The 21,837-nt window shown below is 42.3% G+C and overlaps 3 protein-coding genes and 2 long non-coding RNA genes across 13 annotated transcripts; 3 read left to right on the top strand and 2 right to left on the bottom strand.

Annotated features, from left to right (window-relative positions):
• Positions 1-5: 5 nt before the first annotated feature.
• LOC126985554 (5-formyltetrahydrofolate cyclo-ligase-like) lies at positions 6-3,243 on the bottom strand. Of its 2 annotated transcripts, none has more exons than XM_050840669.1 (3): positions 2,884-3,243; positions 1,738-1,926; positions 6-1,382 (listed from the first exon to the last, which is right to left on the bottom strand). In XM_050840669.1, exons 1-3 carry the CDS (start codon positions 3,120-3,122, stop codon positions 1,217-1,219), a joined length of 594 nt encoding a protein of 197 aa, XP_050696626.1. In that variant the 5' UTR covers positions 3,123-3,243; the 3' UTR covers positions 6-1,216. The 2 variants fall into 2 exon arrangements, with proteins under 2 accessions (XP_050696626.1, XP_050696625.1); XM_050840668.1 differs by lacking the exon at positions 2,884-3,243 and adding an exon at positions 2,362-2,706.
• A 2,688-nt stretch (positions 3,244-5,931) lies between these two features.
• On the top strand, positions 5,932-10,081 carry LOC126985555 (D-dopachrome decarboxylase-A-like). The gene is made up of 3 exons (XM_050840670.1): positions 5,932-6,078; positions 8,734-8,906; positions 9,898-10,081. Exons 1-3 carry the CDS (start codon positions 5,971-5,973, stop codon positions 9,962-9,964), a joined length of 348 nt encoding a protein of 115 aa, XP_050696627.1. The 5' UTR covers positions 5,932-5,970; the 3' UTR covers positions 9,965-10,081.
• Positions 10,082-12,538: 2,457 nt separating this feature from the next.
• Positions 12,539-18,126, top strand: LOC126985551 (MIF-like protein mif-2). Of its 7 annotated transcripts, none has more exons than XM_050840666.1 (6): positions 12,539-12,942; positions 13,151-13,202; positions 13,255-13,358; positions 13,440-13,919; positions 14,380-14,552; positions 17,740-18,126. In XM_050840666.1, the coding sequence occupies exons 4-6, from the start codon at positions 13,812-13,814 to the stop codon at positions 17,801-17,803; spliced, it is 345 nt and encodes a 114-aa protein (XP_050696623.1). In that variant the 5' UTR covers positions 12,539-12,942; positions 13,151-13,202; positions 13,255-13,358; positions 13,440-13,811; the 3' UTR covers positions 17,804-18,126. The 7 variants fall into 7 exon arrangements, with proteins under 7 accessions (XP_050696623.1, XP_050696624.1, XP_050696619.1 ...); XM_050840667.1 differs by lacking the exon at positions 13,151-13,202 and adding an exon at positions 13,047-13,098; XM_050840662.1 differs by having other exon boundaries at positions 13,151-13,358.
• On the top strand, positions 16,133-17,150 carry LOC126985553 (uncharacterized). Its single transcript, XR_007738786.1, has 4 exons — positions 16,133-16,210; positions 16,278-16,411; positions 16,544-16,945; positions 17,013-17,150. It is a non-coding gene; the product is annotated as an uncharacterized LOC126985553 (long non-coding RNA).
• Positions 18,127-19,237: 1,111 nt separating the features above from the next.
• LOC126985552 (uncharacterized) lies at positions 19,238-21,766 on the bottom strand. Of its 2 annotated transcripts, XR_007738785.1 has the most exons (4): positions 21,744-21,766; positions 20,641-21,444; positions 20,425-20,447; positions 19,238-20,285 (listed from the first exon to the last, which is right to left on the bottom strand). It is a non-coding gene; the product is annotated as an uncharacterized LOC126985552 (long non-coding RNA). The 2 variants fall into 2 exon arrangements; XR_007738784.1 differs by lacking the exon at positions 21,744-21,766 and having other exon boundaries at positions 20,641-21,732.
• Positions 21,767-21,837: the final 71 nt, after the last annotated feature.

Genomic DNA, 21,837 nt, shown 5'->3' with positions numbered 1-21,837 from the left:
AGCAGTGCCCTTGTACCGACTCCTTTGCTGTAAAAAAAAAAAAAAAGTTGCCAGATTATCGTACTCGGGGCATCACATTTACCAGCTTCTCCCCCATAAATATCACCAGGAAACAGGAATAATAAACCATTTCAACAATAACTACAAATAAATCTCGTTATTGTGGCCCAGGAAAAGTTATTGGGATGGACGTCGGGAAATATGAGACTGAGTACGACAATCTGGCAACATTGATATTCTAAGACACTTTCATCTCTCAATCATTTTCAAAGGCTGCAAAAGACATTAGTTTGGTTTTCATGCGAGTTTTCCACATTCATGGTGCAGAGGCCTTGTCAAACTATCACTAGGCTCATAAAACTACCCATGGAAAACTAATGCAACCTCTATGAAAGCCTTGTTAAAAGTGTGTGTGTGTGTGTGACCTGAAGTGTTCAAGAATGTTGGCGTGTGTGTCTTATCTTGAAACTAATGAATTTAAGTACATATTCTACTCCTTGAATTATTGACAATGTATTCTACTTTTCAAATTATTAAATACATATGCTACTTTTTAATTGATTAAGTGTGTAATCTACTTTTCAAATTATTAAATACATGTGCTACTTTTTAACTGATTAAGTATGTAATCTACTTTTCAAATTATTAAATACATATGCTACTTTTTGACTGATTAAGTATGTAATCTACTTTTCAAATTATTAAGTATCTATTCTACTTTTCGACACGACAACCATATGGAGAATGTCAAACTGAGCACACACTTCACAATGTTACGTACATACGCCAACAATAGCACCAATAGAGATTTTGTACTGTTAAGAAAGCTCGGTTTTCTGCCTTAACAACACACCACACTGATAGAGAAGAATGAGGCCACACCATGGAGGTAGAATTGGTGGAGTCAACACGCCCCACTAATCCCATTCGTTGAGGTGAAGCCGACGAACTGTTAAATTTACAGCCAAAAGATGGGGGTGGGCGAGCCTGGCCGAGCCCATTAAGAGGGAGCTTGACCTGACAACACCTGACCCCTGACCGTAAAAATGACAGCTCGGGTGGATTCACTCAATTGGGCTGATGTCAACTCCACTAATTCGACCTCCATGGGCCACACCTTACATTACCTCCTTATTTTAAAGCCTATTTCCTATTTGAAGCAGAATTTTGCAATATTTCATTTTATCTTTTAGCTCCCTCTCTTTCCACTTGTTTGCTACTCTGCTGTCATCACAATGTCAATCATTATGTCAGTCTCATCTGTTGGAATCTCTGGGAGGACCTGCTCCTTAAAGGCCAGGGCGATGGTGCTTGGTGGGGGTGTCTGCGAGGCCTTGCACTTGGCCAGGAAGGTGTCGTAGTAGCCCTTTCCTCGCCCCATCCTGCCGAGAGGAAGTATAAGTGAAGTACAAGACCACATGACCATTAAGAGACATGCAATTTTTTTTTGTCTTCGATTCAATCATTTGAGTCTCTTGGGGTAATTGAGAACCTAACATTAGTATTATTACCTTGATTTAAATTAACTTTATGTAAGAGTTTGTGTTGAATATATTTAAAACTAAAGTCAATGCATTTATACTGCATTACAAGGTAGCTTATCCACTCTGGCCACACCCTTATGATGTTCCTTGAAAGGCTAAATAAAAACAGAACTGTCTGGCGTGACATCTGACAGTGCTGTGCCTAGGTGTGTGGCAAAGTGTTGAGTGCCAGCAGCAGACTTGGCAGCCTCACCTGTGGCCCTCGCGTGTGAACCCAAGACCAGGCATCAGGATGAGGTCCAGGCCGCCGGACGCCAGGGCCGTCTCGCAGCTCTGGCTCATGGGCGGCTGCTTGATGTTCCAGCGCGTCACCGGCAGGGCATCGTACTCCTCCCAGGAATGGAGCCGCACCATGTCCATGTAGTTGGACTTGGTCTGGTACCTGTGTGAGGCAAGGGTCGGGTGTGTTAGGTTGTGGTTACTCATCACCACCAGCCTGAGTAGTGGACCACTCCCATGGTGGGTGTGTATTTTAGCTGGCCACACTGCATGCCAAGCAAATTTAAATCAACCTAACCTAACTAGCCACCAAACAGGAGGGCTTTGACCCTCTTAACCGGGGGCTTTGACCCCCACAACCCCCTAATGGGGGCTTTGCCCCCCTCAACCCCTTTTCCATTTTCTGGAAGTCATTCGTAACTGCACGTGCATTCAGACAAAAAAAAAAAAAAAGAATATATTGTACGTAGAAGCTTCGCAAGAGGAGGTGGCTACCCTCTCTTCAATATTACATTGGTCTGGCAGTGGTGTCATGACCAGTACTGTCACTCACAAACACTACGAGAGGTCAGGTCAGGCTAGGTCAGGTCACGCTCACCTGGGGATGAAGCACGCCTTGCCTTGATCCAGAGCATGACGCAGGATGCCCAGCGTGTGCACCTCGTCAGGCAGGCTGAGGTAGACGGCCAGACGCGTACAGGACCGGTAGCAGGGGTGGGCCAGGAGCAGGCTGGCCACCTCACTGGACTGCCTGGCCTTCTCCTCACTCGTCATGGCACTCAGTTTAGCCTTTAATTCCTTGCGTATGAGGGTCTTGGCTGCCCTGATGGCACTCATGATGCACGGTGGCAATGCGGGCTGACACAGGAATGGAGGCTGACACACACACACACACAGATTCACGTGTTGCTGTGTGTGTGTCGTCTGCCAATGCAATCAGCTGTTCCCTGTGTGTGTGTGTGTGTGTGTGTGTGTGACCTTAGATAACACTAAAACTACCCCATGACACCTGTAACCATGTACCCCAAACCACACCTGTTGCCTATAGTTAATTATCAAGTTCTCCTATAGCAGGTAATGAGGGTTATTTTATAGTCACCTGTTGATTAGTTTACCTTACCTGGGGATGTAGCAGGTCTTCCCACTCTCCAGGGCATGGCGAAGGATCCCAGTGGTCTGTATCTCCTTGGGCATGCACAGGTAGATCGCCAGGCGCTTGCTGTCCTTGTACTTGGGGTGGGCAAGGACCTTCTTCTCCACCTCCTTCGACTGTCTCTCCACTTCTTCACTTGTCAAGGCGTTCAGTTTCTCGTTGAGCACCTTCCTGAGGGCTGCCTTGGCGCTCTTAAGGTCAGTCATGGTGAGGGTGGGTGGGATTAGGTAAGGTAAGGGAAGGGAGGATGGGTAAGGTATAAGGTGAGGTGAGGGAAGGTTAGGGAAGGGAGGATGGGTAAGGTAAGGTGAGGTGAGGGAAGGGAGGATAAGGTAGGGGAAGAGAAGGGAAGGGAAGAGAGGAGGAGGTAAGGTGAGGTAAGGGAAGGGAAGGGAAAGCAAAGGAAGGGGAGGGAAGGAAAGGAGAGGGAAGGGAAGGGAAAGGAAGATAAGTTAAGGGAAGGGAAGGGAAAAGAAAGCAAGGGAAGGAAAGGGAAGGGAAGGGAAAGGAAGATAAGTCAAGGGAGGGGAAGGGAAAAGAAAGCAAGGGAAGGAAAAGAAAGGGAAGGGAAAGGAAGATAAGTCAAGGGAAGGGATGGGAAAAGAAAGCAAGGGAAGGAAAGGAAAGGAAAGGGAAGGGAAGGGAAGATAAGTCAAGGGAAGAGAAGGAAAGGGAAGGGAAGGGAAAGGAAGATAAGTCAGGGAAAGGGAAGCTAAGTCAAGGCAAGGTAAGGTAAGCTTGGAATATGAGCTGATTGGAGGTGGGGAAGAGCAGGTCAGGTAAGGCAAGGTAACTAAGGGAAAGGAACACAAAGTCAGGCAAGGTAAAGTAAACCAAGATAAGGTAAAGGAAGGCAATAAAATAAGGTATGGCAAAGTAGTGTAGGAGGTGACTGTATAGCTCCTTAACCCTTCAGAGTGTACTCGTGACTGGTGGCCCAAGAAACTGTTAATTAAAACTAGTACAAGGCAGTTCAGCTTGCTTGGGTGTCATTTGTGGAGGTTTGTATGTCTGTTTGTGTGTGTCTATAACCTTGGCTGACCTCTGAGGATGTTAGATACTACGTGTTGCTTTATTCACTTAACCAGTCACACAATTGTTACTAAGAGACCATCACAGACACTTATTATTCCTAGGATATCAGAGGCATGGCTTTCTCCTGTAGTATCTTGGGTGACCATCTGAGGATACTACATATGCTTGCTATATTCATTCTTTCCTTCATTTTAAACGTATATCTAATATCATACTTTGTTATCTAGAGCATCCCAGACACTTAACGCCGCGCATTTCGTAATCGAACTTATTTCTTGTTCCAACTTGAAGGAGAGAGAGAGAGAGAGAGAGAGACGCCTTGGTAGTATCAATAAGGCGTAGAGAGAGAGAGAGAGAGAGAGAGAGCAAGGAGACTATTATATATATACGCCTTAAGGCATATATATATAATATCAATTGATAGTATCAAGCCGTATATATAATCTCTCTCTCTCTCTTCAATGTAGCCAAGATCAATATTGTATGATTCTTATAATAATAATAATAATGATAATAATAATGAAAATAATAATAGTTTATTATTATTATTATTATTATTATTATTATTATTATTATTATTATTATTATCATCTCCTCGTTGAAATTTCCACGTGGTTTCTTCGCTGAGGCCTGAGACGCCAGTGTATAGAGTTTCCCACGGTGTGTTTTGTCTTAATATGTTGGACAGTTTGAATAATGTTTCACTGTTCCCGTTATGACTTTCCTATTGTAATCTTTCGTTTTCGCTCAAACGCCGGAGAATTCCTCCCCTTCCTATACCCTCCTCCCCTTCCCTTTCACTCCCCCATATCCTCCCTACCATTCCTCCCTGGCTAGTGTTCAGCTGTCGCACCACCTTTCCTTCCTTCCTTCCTTCCATCCTTCCCGCCCCCCTACTTCCTCCTCTCTCACATAACGCTGACCTCCTCCTCCCCCTTCCCTGTCCCCTCCCTCCTCCCTCAGAAAGTTGCATTCCCTTCCCTCCCCCTCCTCCCCTTGGGCCCTTCCCGTCCTCTACTCCCCTGTCCCCCCCTTCCTCCTCCCTTACCTCCCTCTCTCCCTCTCCCTAGTCCCCCTTTATTTTTTTTTGTATCTCAAGTTATTAGTTAGTCAATGGATAGCCAGGATAAGCATTGAAGTATTTTTTTATATTGACTAGTGACTACCGCTACTGCAGTACCGCACACCGCGTACCGCACTGTGCAAGAAAAAAATTAGGACCGCACTACCGCAACCGCACTACTCCGGAAAAAGTACCGCACTACCGCAACCGCACTACTCCGGAAAAAGTACCGCACTACCGCAACCGCACTACTCCGGAAAAAGTACCGCACTACCGCAACCGCACTACTCCGGAAAAAGTACCGCACTACCGCAACTGCACTACTCCGGAAAAAGTACCGCACTACCGCAACTGCACTACTCCGGAAAAAGTACCGCACTACCGCAACCGCACTACTCCGGAAAAAGTACCGCACTACCGCAACCGCACTACTCCGGAAAAAGTACCACACTACCGCAACCGCACCACTGATATTTCAGTACAGCGCCCACCTCTGTATGTGATCTTGTTACGCTTGAATTAGTTAAGTTATATACCTTCATAGTTTAAAAGAATGCAATAAAATTTGCACATTGAAAATATGAAGGTTGGCATATTTCTTGGCATATTCTGAGAAAAAAAATGGCAGTTTTTAGCAGCATTTTGTCAAAAGTTGGCATTTTTCGTGATAGAAAACCTGGCAACCGTGCTTGAAACAGCAGTGATGCCATTTTAGCGGATTTTCCGCTAGATCTGGTGGAATTGCATGTTATCTAGCGGGAAAAATCTTAAAATTGACAAGAGTAACTGGCGGATTTTCAAGTCCAATCTAGCAGTAAATTTTTATAGCTTCACCTATCATCTGGCGGATTTTTTAGGCCATCCTAGCGGATTTATAAATTTTGAGTTGGCAACACTGTGAAACAGATAGAGAGAGGGTGTGAGCATAGTCGGCTTGCCTCCCTCAACCGTTCAACATGCCTCTCGTAACTCTCTTCACCAACCTCCCGGACCACAAGCTTTCCGAGGAGCTCCATCTCGCCCTCTCTTCGAAGCTCTCCGAAGTGTTAGCGAAGCCCGAGAAAGTAAGGACTTTTTTTTTTTTTTTTTATACTACATCCTATTTTTTTACTTTTTTTATTCTAGGGTATTTATCGGTTAAAGGATGTATGGTGGGTATACTCTCTCTCTCTCTCTCTCTCTCTCTCTCTCTCTCTCTCTCTCTCTCTCTCTCTCTCTCTCTCTTTAAGTGGTTGTTGTTGTTGTTGTTGTTGTTTTCTTTGTTGTTTTGTTGTCTTGTTAATACTTGATAGTAGTTGTAGTAATAGTAGTAGTCGTAGTAGTAGTAGTAGTTGTTGTTGTTGTTGTTGTTGTTGTTGTTGTTGTTGTTGTAGTAGTAGTAGTAGTAGTAGTAGTTGTTGTTGTTGTTGTTGTTGTTGTTGTTGTTGGAGGAGGAGGAGAAGTAGAAACAGCAGTATATACCTACAGTAGTAATTGTTGTTGTTGTTGTTGTTGTTGTTGTTGGAGGAGGAGGAGAAGTAGAAACAGCAGTATATACCTACAGTAGTAATTGTTGTTGTTGTTCTTCTTCTTCTTGTGACATTGCCTCATCACTATTATATTGCCTAACATCATTAATAATAATAATAATAATAATAATAATAATAATAATAATAATAAATGGTTTATTCACTTGTTGGCAGCCATAAGGCTGAAAATACGCAAAATACATACAATTACAATATAATGAGTTTCATGTAATGAGTAATCGGGGAAGTGGGGAAGGGTGGTGTGTGTGTGTGTGTGTGTGTGTGTGTGTGTATATATATTAGGGTGGAGGGGTCATGTGATCATGGAGGTGTTAATGGCCCTACCAAGTGTCGGTATCGCGCTAAGCCGGTACCGGACCGTCCGGGCTCTGACCGGGACTATAGAATATTGTGATGTCTTGTGGGTCGTGTAGGGGGAGGGAGGGCTATGGCGGGGTTGATAACCTTGCATAGCTGTAGTTTTGGGGTATAATTCTATTCTGCTGTACCTTTTCTAATATATATATATATGTATATATATATATATATATATATATATATATATATATATATATATATATATATATATATATAACTACTTATTTATTTATCAGCTACCAGACAGATAACTATAAACCATTAATAGTAAGATTATTTTGATAGTTCTCTTTTTTTGATATTTTTGATTTACCTGTTTCATTTTTACTTTTCCTATTCCTTATTTACTTCACTTATTCCAATTTTACTTTAACTCTTCCATTTTCACTTTAATTTTTACTTCACCTAATCCATTTTTACTTTCCCTATTTCATTTTTACTTTCCCTATTCCATTTTTACTTTCCCTATTTCATTTTTACTTTCCCTATTCCATTTTTACTTTCCCTATTCCATTTTTACTTTCCCTATTCCATTTTTACTTTCCCTATTCCATTTTTACTTTCCCTATTTCATTTTTACTTTCCCTATTCCATTTTTACTTCACCTATTCCATTTTTACTTTTCCTATTCCATTTTTACTTTTCCTATTCCATTTTTACTTTTCCTATTCCATTTTTACTTTTCCTATTTCATTTTTACTTTTCCTATTCCATTTTTACTTTTCCTAATCTATATTTACTTTTCCTATTCCATTTTTACTTTTCCTAATCTATATTTACTTTTCCTATTCCATTTTTACTTTTCCTATTTCATTTTTACTTTTCCTATTCCATTTTTACTTTTCCTATTTCATTTTTACTTCACCTATTCCATTTTTACTTTTCCTAATCTATATTTACTTTTCCTATTCCATTTTTACTTTTCCTATTCCATTTTTACTTTTCCTATTCCATTTTTACTTTCCTATTTCATTTTTACTTTTCCTATTCCATTTTTACTTTTCCTATTCCATTTTTACTTTTCCTATTCCATTTTTACTTTTCCTATTCCATTTTTACTTTCCCTATTCCATTTTTACTTTCCCTATTCCATTTTTACTTTACCTATTCCATTTTTACTTTCCCTATTCCATTTTTACTTTCCCTATTCCATTTTTACTTTCCCTATTCCATTTTTACTTCACCTATTCCATTTTTACTTTCCCTATTCCATTTTTACTTTCCCTATTCCATTTTTACTTTCCCTATTCCATTTTTACTTTACCTATTCCATTTTTACTTTACCTATTCCATTTTTACTTCACCTATTCCATTTTTACTTTACCTATTCCATTTTTACTTTACCTATTCCATTTTTACTTCACCTATTCCATTTTTACTTCACCTATTCCATTTTTACTTTCCCTATTTCATTTTTACTTTTCCTATTCCATTTTTACTTTTCCTATTCCATTTTTACTTCTCTTATTCCATTATTCCACCACTCCCTCTTTACTTATATTCCTCCACTTATCTGACATGTGATCTCAGGTACATAAATTATTAATACAGGTGAGAGAAACTACAATTAATTCCACTTGAACACACACACACACACACACACACACACACACACACACACACACACACACACACACATACACAGCTCTACTATAAAATAACATAAGAACATAAGAACGTAAGGAGTCTGCAAGAGGCCGGTCCGTATATCTCTTCCTACAGACATATCAATAGCTGTATATGTGTTGCCACGGGGTTCGAACGGGTGGCATGTTCCTCGCCTTTCTCCTTTGTCGTATAACCCCAACATCAAACCATCAATTCCTCTTACAGGGTTTCTCCGTGACTATAATGGGCGGCCTTCGTATGACTCGGGGTGGTACGCTTGCGCCCACGTGTGAGCTGCGGGTGGAGGCTATCGGGTTCAATTCCCGCGAGCAGACCCAGCCAGCAGCCCGCGCCCTCACCGACTTCCTGGCCGAGCAAACTGGTATCCCTCCCAATAGGCATGTGTCCCCAGCCTGTCTCTTCCTTGGTAACACACACACACACACACACACACACACACGCAGAGAGAGAGAGAGAGAGAGAGAGAGAGAGAGAGAGAGAGAGAGAGAGAGAGAGAGAGAGAGAGAGAGAGAGTGTGTGTATGCAGTCATTAGCGTACTAATGTGGCTGTTTTTCTTTCTTTCTTTCTTCTTCATCGTAAAGAGAGAGAGAGAGAGAGAGAGAGAGAGAGAGAGAGAGAGAGAGAGAGAGAGAGAGTATGCAGTCGTTAGCGTACCAATGTGGCTGTTTTTCTTTCTTTCTTTCTTTCTTTCTTCTTCATCATAATCATATCATAATCATCATCTCATTCACTCTTCTTCCTCTTCCTCTTCTTTACACCGCTTCACATGTCCTAGCTCCTCCTCCTCCTCCTACTTATAGAGATACGTACCCTGCCACTTATAAATGCCTCTGGGAACTTCTATTAAGACAAACAGATGAACTCCTTATCACAGAACACATCACCAAGGACATGCATCTCGGGGAATCAGAATAGTCATCATGAGTGTGTGTGTGTGTGTGTGTGTGTGTGTGAGAGAGATTGAAGTACGTTTATTTCATCTATCCATCTTTCTATCTGTCTTTATATACGTCTCTGTGTCTATATCTATCTATTTTTGTCTATCTATCTATCTATCCATGCAGCTCTTTATATGTCTGTGTCTGTCAATCCATCCATCTATCTCTCTAGTTGTCTATCTATTCATCTATTTGCGTATCTATCCATCTCTGTATATCTCTCTGTGTCTATCTATCTATTTGTCTATCTATCTATCTAGCTCTATATCTCTCTGTGTCTCAATCCGTCTATCTATCTCTCAGTCTCTATTCATCTATTTGCGTATCTGTCCATCTCTGTATCTCTCTCTCTGTGTGTCTGTCTATCTATCTGTCTCTATGTCTGTCTGTGTGTCTCTAAATCATCTCACATTTTCCTTTTTTTTTCAGGATTTTGATGAACTTCTGTGATCTGAGTCCTCACATGATCGCCTGTGAAGGGACGCTCGTGGGATGAGGAGGAGGGTGCAGAAGGGGGAGCGAAGGGAGGGGGAAGAAAAGAAAGAGGAGGGAGATAAGATTGCGTTTACATGTTGGTGGTAAGAGAGGAGGAGGAGGAGGAGGAGGAGGAGGAGGAGGAAAAAGAAGAGGAATGGTAACAGATTGATACTATAGAGTTGTAGGAGGTGGGTTCCTCTAATGATGGTATATTACAGGGTTTATATCATTAATCTATTTAGGATTGCATAGGCCTACTATCCATATCAAACCCTATGACATACCGTTTTTCGCAAATATCTTTCAAACGAAGACTCGGATCAGCATGGGACTTTGGCACAGATTGTTTCAAACACTCCGCTAATTTTTGACGCTATTGTGCAATGCCAGATGCGGTTAATTACGGCGTTTACTCTTGACTGTGATGGCAAAACCTGCGTGAGCCACTTACACATTCGAACAGGTGAGGCGTGACGTATTTGTGACGTGTATCCACCACCTACCTCCACCCCTGGCTTCCCCTACTCCCATCCCTCCCTCCTACCCTCCTTCTCCCCCGCACTCTCTCCCCCCGCCCTCTTTCTCCCCCATACCCCCCCCCCTCTCTCTCTCTCTCTCTCTCTCTCTCTCTCTCTCTCTCTCTCTCTCTCTCTCACTTGCGCTGTACACACTTGCGCTGTACACGAGATATGAATACATGCACACGTATGACTTGAATTAATGGCAGATAAATATAAATTATATGAAGTCTGCATCAGCATCAACAGTGATGACGAGGATGACCTGTTTGTCGATGGTGATGAATTTTGAATTAACGTTTATATATGTGGTCAGTTATTTACATTATTAATCCACCTATCATATACTCGCTGTCTATTTTTGTGTGCTATGACTTTTAAACATAGCTATCTACATGAACACATATCGTATAGCAGTCTTTTCCTAATATCAGAAGAAAATTTTCATAGAGTTCTCCAATTTCGTTTCACGTTTTTACTCTGAAATGAATTCCCGCTTCTATTCCATCTTTATTCCTTTCCGTCTCTTTCGCGATTTCCTCTAAATGATCAAGCGTCAGCTACGTGCTTCATCCCATCATACGCTCAACGTAACCTGTGGGAAGGAGGGTCATATACTCGTACAACTTTCAATGGTTGTATAATTGCCAAACAAACCTCATACAGCACTTAAGCAACATCCAGTTACGCTGGAACAGGAATCAGGGTCGTGTGCATAAAACACCAGACCATACTTGGCATATACTTTCGAGTTATCCGCCATTATAGACAAGTCATATGTGTGCAAAGCTTCACATCGCATGGGCACCGAGAGAGAGAGAGAGAGAGAGAGAGAGAGAGAGAGAGAGAGAGAGAGAGAGGGGGGTACGGGAGAAGGAGGAGGGTAGGAGGGTAGGAGGGAGGGATGGGAGTAGGGGAAGCCAGGGGTGGAGGTAGTTGGTGGATACACGTCACAAATACGTCACGCCTCACCTGTTCGAATGTGTAAGTGGCTCACGCAGGTTTTGCCATCACAGTCAAGAGTAAACGCCATAATTAACCGCATCTGGCATTGCACAATAGCGTCAAAAATTAGCGGAGTGTGTGAAGCAATCTGTGCCAAAGCTCCATGCTGATCCGAGTCTTCGTTTGAAAGATATTTGCGAAAAACAGTATGTCATAGGGTTTGATATGGATAGTAGGCCTGAGTGTAATGCTTCTTTTTTTTAAACCATTCTTGTTATATAAAGAAAGAAATTGCATAGTGCTGAGAATAATGGGAACTTCAATCAATGACACACACACACACACACACACACACACACACACACACACACACACACACACACACACACACACACACACACACACATTGTATCTCACATTTTTTTTTTTTTTTAAGATCTTTGGTATAGACTCAACCTGTAATATCACTTTCATAACTATATATCAACTATTTGTGGGGTAATCATCTATATTTTATCATCTTTATTAAACTTTTGAACGATGATGTATAATAATAATAATAATAATAATAATAATAATAATAATAATGATGATGATAATGATAATGATAATAAAAGTGAACGTTGCCTCAATAAGTTCCATTTAACCTTTACTTACAATAAATGAGGTCAGGAGTGTTGCTAGAAGGGAAAGTTTTATTATCATATGTAAGTAAATCACACGGTCAGTCAGTCAGTCAGTCTGTAAGTTCGCATTGGTCATTCAGTCAGATAGTTAGTATTTGTGTGTGTGTGTGTGTGTGTGTGTGTGTGTGTGTGTGTGTGTGTGTGTGACCTTCGCGATAAACAACAGTATATTCACACGCTCTCAAGCCTCGTCACTTTGTTAAGCACTGAACTGAAGCAGATTAAACCAGCTTACACACACACACACACACACACACACACACACACACACACACACGCATCCCTCCTCCACACACACACACAAGAAAAAAAAAAAAACATATACACTTTCATTATTCGCAACTTTCACCAAAACATCACCTAACTAAAATAAATAACAGTAAATAAATAAATAAATAAATAAATAGATAACAATTTTTAAGGAAGCATCACCTCAAGGGCAAAAAAAAAGTAATTAAGAATAAAAAGCCCCTAATCACTGCCCTTATAAAAAAGAGTTTAGATTAGTGGCCAAAAGAGAAGTCAGTATCGTGTGGAGAGGTGTCCTGATACGCTGCCCTTGAAAGAGGTCACGCCGTAGGCAGGAGGAAATACAGACGAAGGAAGACTGTTCCTTAACCAGTGTACGGGATGAAAGAGTGAAGATGCTGGTTAACTCTTGCATAAGGAATTTGGACAGTATATAGGAATGTTTATTGTAGAAGGTGACAGCTGCAGTGTTACCGAAGAATAGGGGATAGGTGTTTGGAAGATTGTGTTGGGTTCATAGGTGGAGAAATTGAGTTTTTGAGGCGTTGAAGAACACCAAATTCCTCCTGCCACGTACAGAAACGATAGCAAGGTCTGAGGTTAAGTGTTCTGCGGCTTCCACCCCGTTCAGAAATAATAGCAAGGTCTGAGGTTAAGCGTTCTGCAGCTTCCACCCCGTTCAGAAATAATAGCAAGGTCTGAGGTTAAGTGTTCTGCAGCTTCCACCCCGTTCAGAAATAATAGCAAGGTCTGAGGTTAAGTGTTCTGCAGATTCCACCCCGTTCAGAAATAATAGCAAGGTCTGAGGTTAAGTGTTCTGCAGCTTCCACCCCGTTCAGAAATAATAGCAAGGTCTGAGGTTAAGTGTTCTGCAGATTCCACCCCGTTCAGAAATAATAGCAAGGTCTGAGGTTAAGCGTTCTGCAGCTTCCACCCCGTTCAGAAATAATAGCAAGGTCTGAGGTTAAGCGTTCTGCAGATTCCACCCCGTTCAGAAATAATAGCAAGGTCTGAGGTTAAGCGTTCTGCAGCTTCCACCCCCTCTGAGGTTGTTGCCCTGCAGATTCCCTGTTCAGAAATAATAGCAAGGTCTGAGGTTAAGCGTTCTGCAGATTCCACCCCGTTCAGAAATAATAGCAAGGTCTGAGGTTAGGTGTTCTGCAACCTCCAGCCTAGAATCATGTCTAGTTCCTGTTGGGGGGGCTTCTGGCAAATGATGTTGAGTAATGCAGAATAGAATCATCAGCAAGCAAGGACAAGGGACACAATTCACTCTAATCACACATCAAGATATCTCACACAACAACAGTCACCGTGATAATCCTCTTACCCGCACGGTCACCACGTCTTCAAGTGTTCATCCATGGCACCAGCAGCAGTAGTCTTTTGTATGCTCCATTAGTCTTGCGCCAGCCTCCACAGCGGCACTCTACACGGCTCCTCCCAGCTGCCTCCACCGCCCACCGCCATGCCCTTCGTCAAACTCGTGACCAACCTGCCGGACGAGAGGCTGCCTGAGGATTTCCATCTCGCCCTCTCAGCCAAGATCGCCAAGGAACTGAATAAGCCCGAGGAGGTAAGGAGAGATAGGTAGATGGATAGAAAATAGATAGACAGATAGATAGATGGAGTTTTTTTTTATCTCGTATTTACTGGTCAGTCTCGTAGTTTTCAGTATTTTCAACTCTTTTCAATGTATTAATTAAGAGTTTAGACACTATTCGGCAAAGATATTTTGGTGTGTGTGTGTGTGTGTGTGTGTGTGTGTGTGTGTGTGTGTGTGTGTGTGTGTGTGTGTGTTTCGACAATGCATTCTATTATCCATTCTCCATAATTCCTGTCAGCATATATATGTCTTATCATTCAATAATTCATTCTTCCTCCTTTAAACTATCTCTATTTTTTTTCTTGCTGACATAAATTTGCGCTACTATTAATATGTCTGCCTTCTTTTAAAACTCATTCCATCTTTCAGTCTTCAGTAATTAATTCTCTGTCTTCTAAAATAAACTCATTCCATCACTCCTTCCTGCCAGCATGTCTCGGTGACGGTGGAATGCGACCGCAGAATGAGCCGATCCGGAAGCCTCGACCCCCTGTGCGAGCTTCATTGCGCTTCCGTGGGCCTCAACACCCGCGACCTGACCCAGCCGCTCGCCAAAGCCATGACGGACTTCCTTCACGAGCACACCGGCATTCCCACTACCAGGTCAGCCTCTCTATCCACCCTTATGTGTTCAATCTGTCCATCTTTCCTCCTGCCCACGGTCGGTATATGCTCAAACGCTTCCAAGTTCCAAGTTCCATCTCTCACATTAACTCTTTTCAAAGGTCTAAACGGAGATAAATTGGGTTTTCATGGGTGTTTTTTTACGTTCATGGTACAGAAGAAGGGTCAAACTACTATACCAGGGTCATGAAACTACCTCGGGAAATGCCCCAAACTCCTACGAAAGCCTTGTCAAATGTGTGTGTCTTGGGGGATCGAAATGTTCAAGAATGTGAGCCTACGACTTGAACACTTTCCAGAAGGGGGTATCAAGACGTCTATATCTAAACCCTTCCTTGGTTCCGTGATTTTGGGAGTGTTTTTCAACCTTTTTATTACCATCTTTTGTTATTGTTGTTATTAATCTTGACGTAACACACAGCAACGTTCTCTTCCGCCTTTCTCCTCCTCCTTAGCCTCCTATAGCAGTGTTCTTGTTTTCATTATTCTTTTTTGTTATTGTTATTATTAGTCAACGTAACACATAGCAACGTTCTCTTTCGCCTTTCTCCTCCTCCTTAGCCTCCTATAGCAGTGTTCTTGTTTTCATTATTCTTTTTTGTTATTGTTATTATTAGTCTTAACGTAACACACAGCAACGTTCTCTTTCTCCTCCTCCTCCTCCTCCTCCTATGGTAGTGTTCTTGTTTTCATTACTCTTTTTTGTTATTGTTATTATTGTAGTCTTCCTAATATGTCGAGGCCGGTCTGGCGTAGGCTCCCGCGGGTCCTTTCCTCCCCTCTCCTCTGCCACAGTCCCAACATCTATCTCTTCCTCTCATATGTAAGCAATAGGTAACATATGAGAGGAAAAAATAGGTGTTGGGACTGTGTGGCAGAGCAGAGGGGAGCAATAGACCCGCAGGAGCCAACGTCAAAACGCACAATTTTGTTTCACTATAGTCGTGGCATAACATAGCAACGCCCACTCCACCTGCTCCTCCTCCTCCTCCTCGTCATCTATAAGTAGTGCCTCCTGCCTCCATATGATTGTGTCTGGTCGGAGGATTAGTCACGTCTTCGGGTTGTCACGCTTCGGCTTCAGTCACGCCCTGAGCTTTGAGTTGGAGGCGATGGCACGGCGCAGCAGGGCGTGGCGCGGCCCGACCGGCTCATTCAGGCATTGTTGCGTCCGTTGTGACTCCTTGGTGTAACGTTGAGAAAGGTCTTTGTGAGCGAGTGTGCAGTAGGCTACGTGAGGTGTCTTCCCAAAGGTCCAAATTCTTAAGGGCTTGCACATCCACGTTTGATAAAGCTTACGTAGAGGTTGTTGTGGGTGTTTCCATGGGTAGTTTTGTGAGCCTAGTGATAGTTTGATAAGGCTTCCGTATAGAGGTTGTGGGTGTTTCCATGGGTAGTTTTGTGAGCCTAGTGATAGTTTGATAAGGCTTCCGTATAGAGGTTGTGGGTGTTTCCATGGGTAGTTTTGTGAGCCTAGTGATAGTTTGATAAGGCTTTCGTAGAGGTTGTTGTGGGTGTTTCCATGGGTAGTTTTATGACCTAATGATAGTTTGATAAGGCTTTCGTAGAGGTTGTTGTGGGTGTTTCCATGGGTAGTTTTGTGAGCCTAGTGATAGTTTGACAAGGCTTTCGTAGAGGTTGTTGTGGGTGTTTCCATGGGTAGTTTTGTGAGCCTAGTGATAGTTTGATAAAGCTTTCGTAGAGGTTGTTGTGGGTGTTTCCATGGGTAGTTTTATGAGCCTAGTGATAGTTTGACAAGGCTTTCGTAGAGGTTGTTGTGGGTGTTTCCATGGGTAGTTTTATGAGCATAGTGATAGTTTGACAAGGCTTTCGTAGAGGTTGTTGTGGGTGTTTCCATGGGTAGTTTTATGAGCTAATGATAGTTTGATAAGGCTTTCGTAGAGGTTGTTGTGGGTGTTTCCATGGGTAGTTTTATGAGCTAATGATAGTTTGATAAGGCTTTCGTAGAGGTTGTTGTGGGTGTTTCCATGGGTAGTTTTGTGAGCCTAGTGATAGTTTGACAAGGCTTTCGTAGAGGTTGTTGTGGGTGTTTCCATGGGTAGTTTTATGAGCATAGTGATAGTTTGACAAGGCTTTCGTAGAGGTTGTTGTGGGTGTTTCCATGGGTAGTTTTGTGAGCCTAGTGATAGTTTGACAAGGCTTTCGTAGAGGTTGTTGTGGGTGTTTCCATGGGTAGTTTTATGAGCATAGTGATAGTCTGACAAGGCTTTCGTAGAGGTTGTTGTGGGTGTTTCCATGGGTAGTTTTATGAGCCTAGTGATAGTTTGACAAGGCTTTCGTAGAGGTTGTTGTGGGTGTTTCCATGGGTAGTTTTATGAGCCTAGTGATAGTTTGACAAGGCTTTCGTAGAGGTTGTTGTGGGTGTTTCCATGGGTAGTTTTGTGAGCATTGTGATAGTTTGACAAGGCTTTCGTAGAGGTTGTTGTGGGTGTTTCCATGGGTAGTTTTATGAGCATAGTGATAGTTTGACAAGGCTTTCGTAGAGGTTGTTGTGGGTGTTTCCATGGGTAGTTTTATGAGCATAGTGATAGTTTGACAAGGCTTTCGTAGAGGTTGTTGTGGGTGTTTCCATGGGTAGTTTTATGAGCATTGTGATAGTTTGACAAGGCTTTCGTAGAGGTTGTGGGTGTTTACATGGGTAGTTTTATGAGCATAGTCTGACAAGGCCTCTGCACCATGGATGTGAATAAAAACGCATGAGAATCCGACTGATCTCCTTTGTGGTCCTTGAAAATAGTTATGAGTCAAAAGTATCTGAGAAAACTTTCATTTGTGGTTGATATCTTCCTCAGTATATTCTTATGAGTACTTTATGGATATACTGATTGAAATGAATGACTTCCTTAGCTTCCTGACACGCCTCTAACCTCCTAAATAGACTAATAACATACTGATTGAAATGAATGACTTCCTTAGCTTCCTGACACGCCTCTAACCTCCTAAATAGACTAATAATATACTGGTTGAAATTAATGACTCACTTAACTCCCTCTCACGCCTCTGACCTCTTAAACAGACTAAAAACTTAATCAAATCCCCTAAACAAAATCAATTCACCGAGAAACTGAATCATCGCCGGATCCTGTACCCCTTTTAGTATTAGATCCCAGGAGCTCCTTTTACAGTGTTTTCCTTCCCTCTGCAGGATCCTGTTCCAGTTCTTTGACCCGATGCCTCATATGGTGGGACTGGACGGCCATGTCTGCTGAGGTGTGACGACCGAAGCTTCGCCAGGACTCGTTCGGTGTCTCGTTCGTCGTAACACACACACACACACACACACACACACACACACACACACACACACACACACTTTCTCTTTCACACTTTCTCTTTTTCTATCTTTCTTTCCTTTTCTTTCTTTCTATTCTGTCTGTCTACCAATCCACCCTTCTCTCTCTCTCTCTCTCTCTCTCTCTCTCTCTCTCTCTCTCTCTCTCTCTCTCTCTCTCTCTCTCTCTCTCTCTCTCTCTCTCGTAAAGATTCATTGTTATCCTTATGTTTTTGTAAGTCAATAAAATACCAACACTCACTTACTCCTTCCTTAACTCATGGTGCAGTAAGTGGTTAAGTTCCTACAAGATTCACATTCATATCCAGTAAGTAGTTCATGGGGTTCGTTTCGCTGCTTTACTCCTGGCTTCGAACTCACGCTCTTTGCCTAATGTCTCGAAATCACTCCGTCCTAACCCTTCGTCATTGTGCCTTGCTGCCTGCCCTGAGGTGAGCTGAGCTGGGACGAGGTAAGATATGCAGGTAAGATAGTAAGATAGGTAAGATATAGCGAGTCATAGCACAAGGACACACATTCGACACGTGTTTTCTGGGAGCGTTGGGCGTCTCCAGTGGTATACTATAGTTTAATGACCCTGGTGGTAGTTTAACCCTTCCTTTGTACCAAGAACCTATACAAACACTTATTAGAACCCGGTTGATCTCCTTTTTTGTCCATTGGAAGAAGAGCGAACGAGATAGCGAGCCATATTCCAGTTCAGCGCACAAGGACACACATTCGACACGAGTTTCCTTGGAGTTTTGGGCATTTCCAGTGGTAGTTTAATGACCCTGGTGGAAGTTTGACCATTCCTCTGTACCAAGAACCTATACAAACACTCATTAGAACCCGGTTGATCTCATTTTTGGCTATTGGAAAAAGTGGATGTGAAGGCTTGAAGCGACTGAACATAGGCCTACCATCCCAGCCTTTCAGAATCGTAGCTAAGGAGGTTTAGGGAAAAGAACGGACCATATTCACAAGCAAATCGGGCTCACACACTCATAACGGATAAGTGTGGCGTGGAGTAGCTTTATGAGTCTATAGGGATCGTTTGGCAAGGATTCTGCACCATGGATGTGGAAAACGCTCATTTGTGTATTATGAGCTTATCAGAAACTTCCATTGTCTGAGAGTTATATATTGGAAGGGCTTGTGTTAGTTGTGTTGGAGCAGTAAGTAGCGGGCTTTTTTTTTTTTCATTGTTGTTTTCTCTTTGTTTACGCCCTTGCACTTTCTCCTCTGCTGCAAAAATAAAATTGACTTCTATATATATTTAGTTATTCATTATTCTCGATGATTTGTTTACTTAATTCTTACTTAGTTTCTTTATTTTATACTTATTTACCTAATGTGTGTGTGTGAGAGAGAGAGAGAGATTGATTGACTGATAGTTTATTGTTGCAAGTAAACAACAAAGGAGAAGGGAGGGGCATAAGAGAGAGAGAGAGAGAGAGAGAGAGAGAGAGAGAGAGAGAGAGAGAGAGAGAGAGAGAGAGAGAGAGAGAGAACACAAACACACACATACCCATCAAACATGCTTCATACAGACAGACAAGGTTAACAGGAACAAGAACAGGTGATTCCGTGGCCTCCCTGACAAGCTTGGCAACAATGATCATCGAGTCCTCGTTTTATCTCTCCGGACAAAGAAATCATCACGCTGTCAGTGCTGCCGCCTCGTTATCTGATAGGGCTGACCTGGATTCGAACCCCGGGACACGCAGAACAATGAACTCTCAGCCCGATCAAAGTCTCAAAGTTGTGTAAATCTATCACTGGGATCACAAAGCAGTCCATGAAAAAGCCCAAGAACTTCCACGAGAGGCATTTCAAGTAGGCCTAGTGAGGTGGCCGACAGCTATGTCTTATACGAGTCTTAAACCCTAGAAAAAACGCAAAAAAGTACAATGACAAACACAGAATTGAAAAAGTATGTAAGAATGAGCCAAAAAAGACGGTAGATTTTTAAAGATTACAAGAGAACGGTCTACCCTACCAGGATGTTTCAAGTACCAGTAGATAGCCAAAAGAATGTAGTTTTAGCCTCAATAAATGAAATGACGATAGACGCAACGAAACCCGAGATAAAGGCAAAAAAGTAAATGGAATGACAGACGGAAAAACAAAAAAATATGGAAAAAATGCATCAAGCTTGTATAGTATTCTTGTTTTCATGGAGGTTAAATTAAGTATGCATACACGAAGCACACCTGGCCGATCACTTCACACCTGTTCCACACCTGTCTCCACACTTGTCTCTACACCTGTCCCACACCTATCCCCACACCTGTCACTATACCTGTCCCTACTCCTGTCTTACACATGTCCCACACCTGTCCCTACACCTGTCACTCACCTGTACTACACCTGTCCCTACACCTGTCACTATACCTCTCCCACACCTGTCACTATACCTGTCCCACACCTGTCCCTACACCTGTCCTACATCTGTCCCTACACCTGTCCCACACCTGTCCCTACACCTGTCCCCACACCTGTCCCTACACCTGTCACTATACCTCTCCCACACCTGTCTCACACCTGTCCCTACACCTGTCCCACATCTGTCACTATACCTGTCCCTACACCTGTCCCACACCTGTCCCTACACCTGTCCCACACCTGTCTCATATCTGTCCCATACCTGTCCCACACCTGTCCCTACACCTGTCCCACACCTGTCTCATATCTGTCCCATACCTGTCCCACATCTGTCCCTACACCTGTCCCACACCTGTCCCTACATCTGTCCCACACCTGTCACTATACCTCTCCCACACATGTCACTATACCTGTCCCTACACCTGTCCCACACCTGTCCCTACATCTGTCCCACACCTGTCTCATACCTGTCCCATACCTGTCCCCTTGCTTGAGCCCAGGTAGTCATGGTAATACGGACGATAAGGCTTGCCAGTGACGCATATCTTAGGTAAATATGGACTATAATGTTTGTATGAGCAAGTTAATAGACGGATAAATACATGATGCCTTGAAATACCAGAGGCAATTACGTGTTTGCTATATATATATCCTGCCCCTCAAGCGATATATGTGAAGATACAGGTATTAATGCAGAAATATATGAAAATAGGTGTCCATGTTAAGAGTTAAGGAATTATATATTTGCTTATTTTATTTTATGTTATGTTATTTATGTTATGTTTTACGGTGGTAGCTATGGTTAGTATTTCTTATAGCCTGCCAGTATTTAGTTATTATAGTAAATGTATAATGTTGTAGTGGTTCTTTATGGTCATTTTACAGTTTTCTTATGTGGTTCATGTTTTTCTGGTGATAAATGTAGTGAATTGCTTGATTTTGTACCTCATTTCCGTCGCAAATGTCTTATCGAGCCATACTTCTTTTCAATACAATCATCACCAGAAAAACATGAACCGCGTAAGAAAATCGTTGGTGGGTGAAACTGTAAATTGTCCTTATTTATTTATTGTATTTCCCGTAGCTATAGTGATATATATAATTTCCTTGAGCACTATATATAGCCCCTGAAATACATTAGCTCCGCGTATTTTACTTTTTAATTCCTTCCTGGAGCCATGAGGAGCCGACCTAAGGAATAATAAACAGTCTAGAATATATATTGAAGGCTACGATGTATTTTTATAGTAGTTGTAGCCCTATATAGTCCCTGAAATACTATATAGCCCCGCGTATTTTAATTACTTTTTTATTTCTTTCCTCGGTGATCCTGGGACCATGAGGAGCCGACATAAGGAATAATAAAAAGCCTAGCATATATATTAAAGACTACGATGTATTTTTTTATAGTAATTGTAGCCCCTGAAATACATTAGCCCCGCGTATCTTACTCTTTTAATTATTCCTTCCTGGAGCCATGAGGAGCCGACATAAGGAATAATAAAGAGCCTAGCATATATACTGAAGGATATGATGTATTTTTTTATAGTAGTTGTAGCCCCTGAAATACATTAGCCCCGCGTA

The sequence above is a fragment of the Eriocheir sinensis genome, chromosome 59 (assembly GCF_024679095.1).
Source record: "Eriocheir sinensis breed Jianghai 21 chromosome 59, ASM2467909v1, whole genome shotgun sequence".
Lineage (NCBI taxonomy): Eukaryota > Metazoa > Arthropoda > Malacostraca > Decapoda > Varunidae > Eriocheir > Eriocheir sinensis.
This window is presented reverse-complemented; position numbering and strand designations above follow the sequence as displayed.

Bases quoted from the DNA above. Each gene is read 5' to 3' on its own strand.
- LOC126985555 (XM_050840670.1), top strand. From the start codon at position 5,971: ATGCCTCTCGTAACTCTCTTCACCAACCTCCCGGACCACAAGCTTTCC. The intron at 6,079-8,733 runs GTAAGGACTTTT...TTCCTCTTACAG, and splicing joins TGTTAGCGAAGCCCGAGAAA to GGTTTCTCCGTGACTATAAT. The intron at 8,907-9,897 runs GCATGTGTCCCC...TTTTTTTTTCAG, and splicing joins ACTGGTATCCCTCCCAATAG to GATTTTGATGAACTTCTGTG.
- LOC126985551 (XM_050840666.1), top strand. From the start codon at position 13,812: ATGCCCTTCGTCAAACTCGTGACCAACCTGCCGGACGAGAGGCTGCCT. The intron at 13,920-14,379 runs GTAAGGAGAGAT...CCTTCCTGCCAG, and splicing joins AACTGAATAAGCCCGAGGAG to CATGTCTCGGTGACGGTGGA. The intron at 14,553-17,739 runs GTCAGCCTCTCT...TTCCCTCTGCAG, and splicing joins ACCGGCATTCCCACTACCAG to GATCCTGTTCCAGTTCTTTG.
- LOC126985554 (XM_050840669.1), bottom strand. From the start codon at position 3,122: ATGACTGACCTTAAGAGCGCCAAGGCAGCCCTCAGGAAGGTGCTCAAC. The intron at 1,927-2,883 runs GTAAGGTAAACT...TGCCTCACACAG, and splicing joins AAGACCTGCTACATCCCCAG to GTACCAGACCAAGTCCAACT. The intron at 1,383-1,737 runs GTGAGGCTGCCA...TCCTCTCGGCAG, and splicing joins TTCACACGCGAGGGCCACAG to GATGGGGCGAGGAAAGGGCT.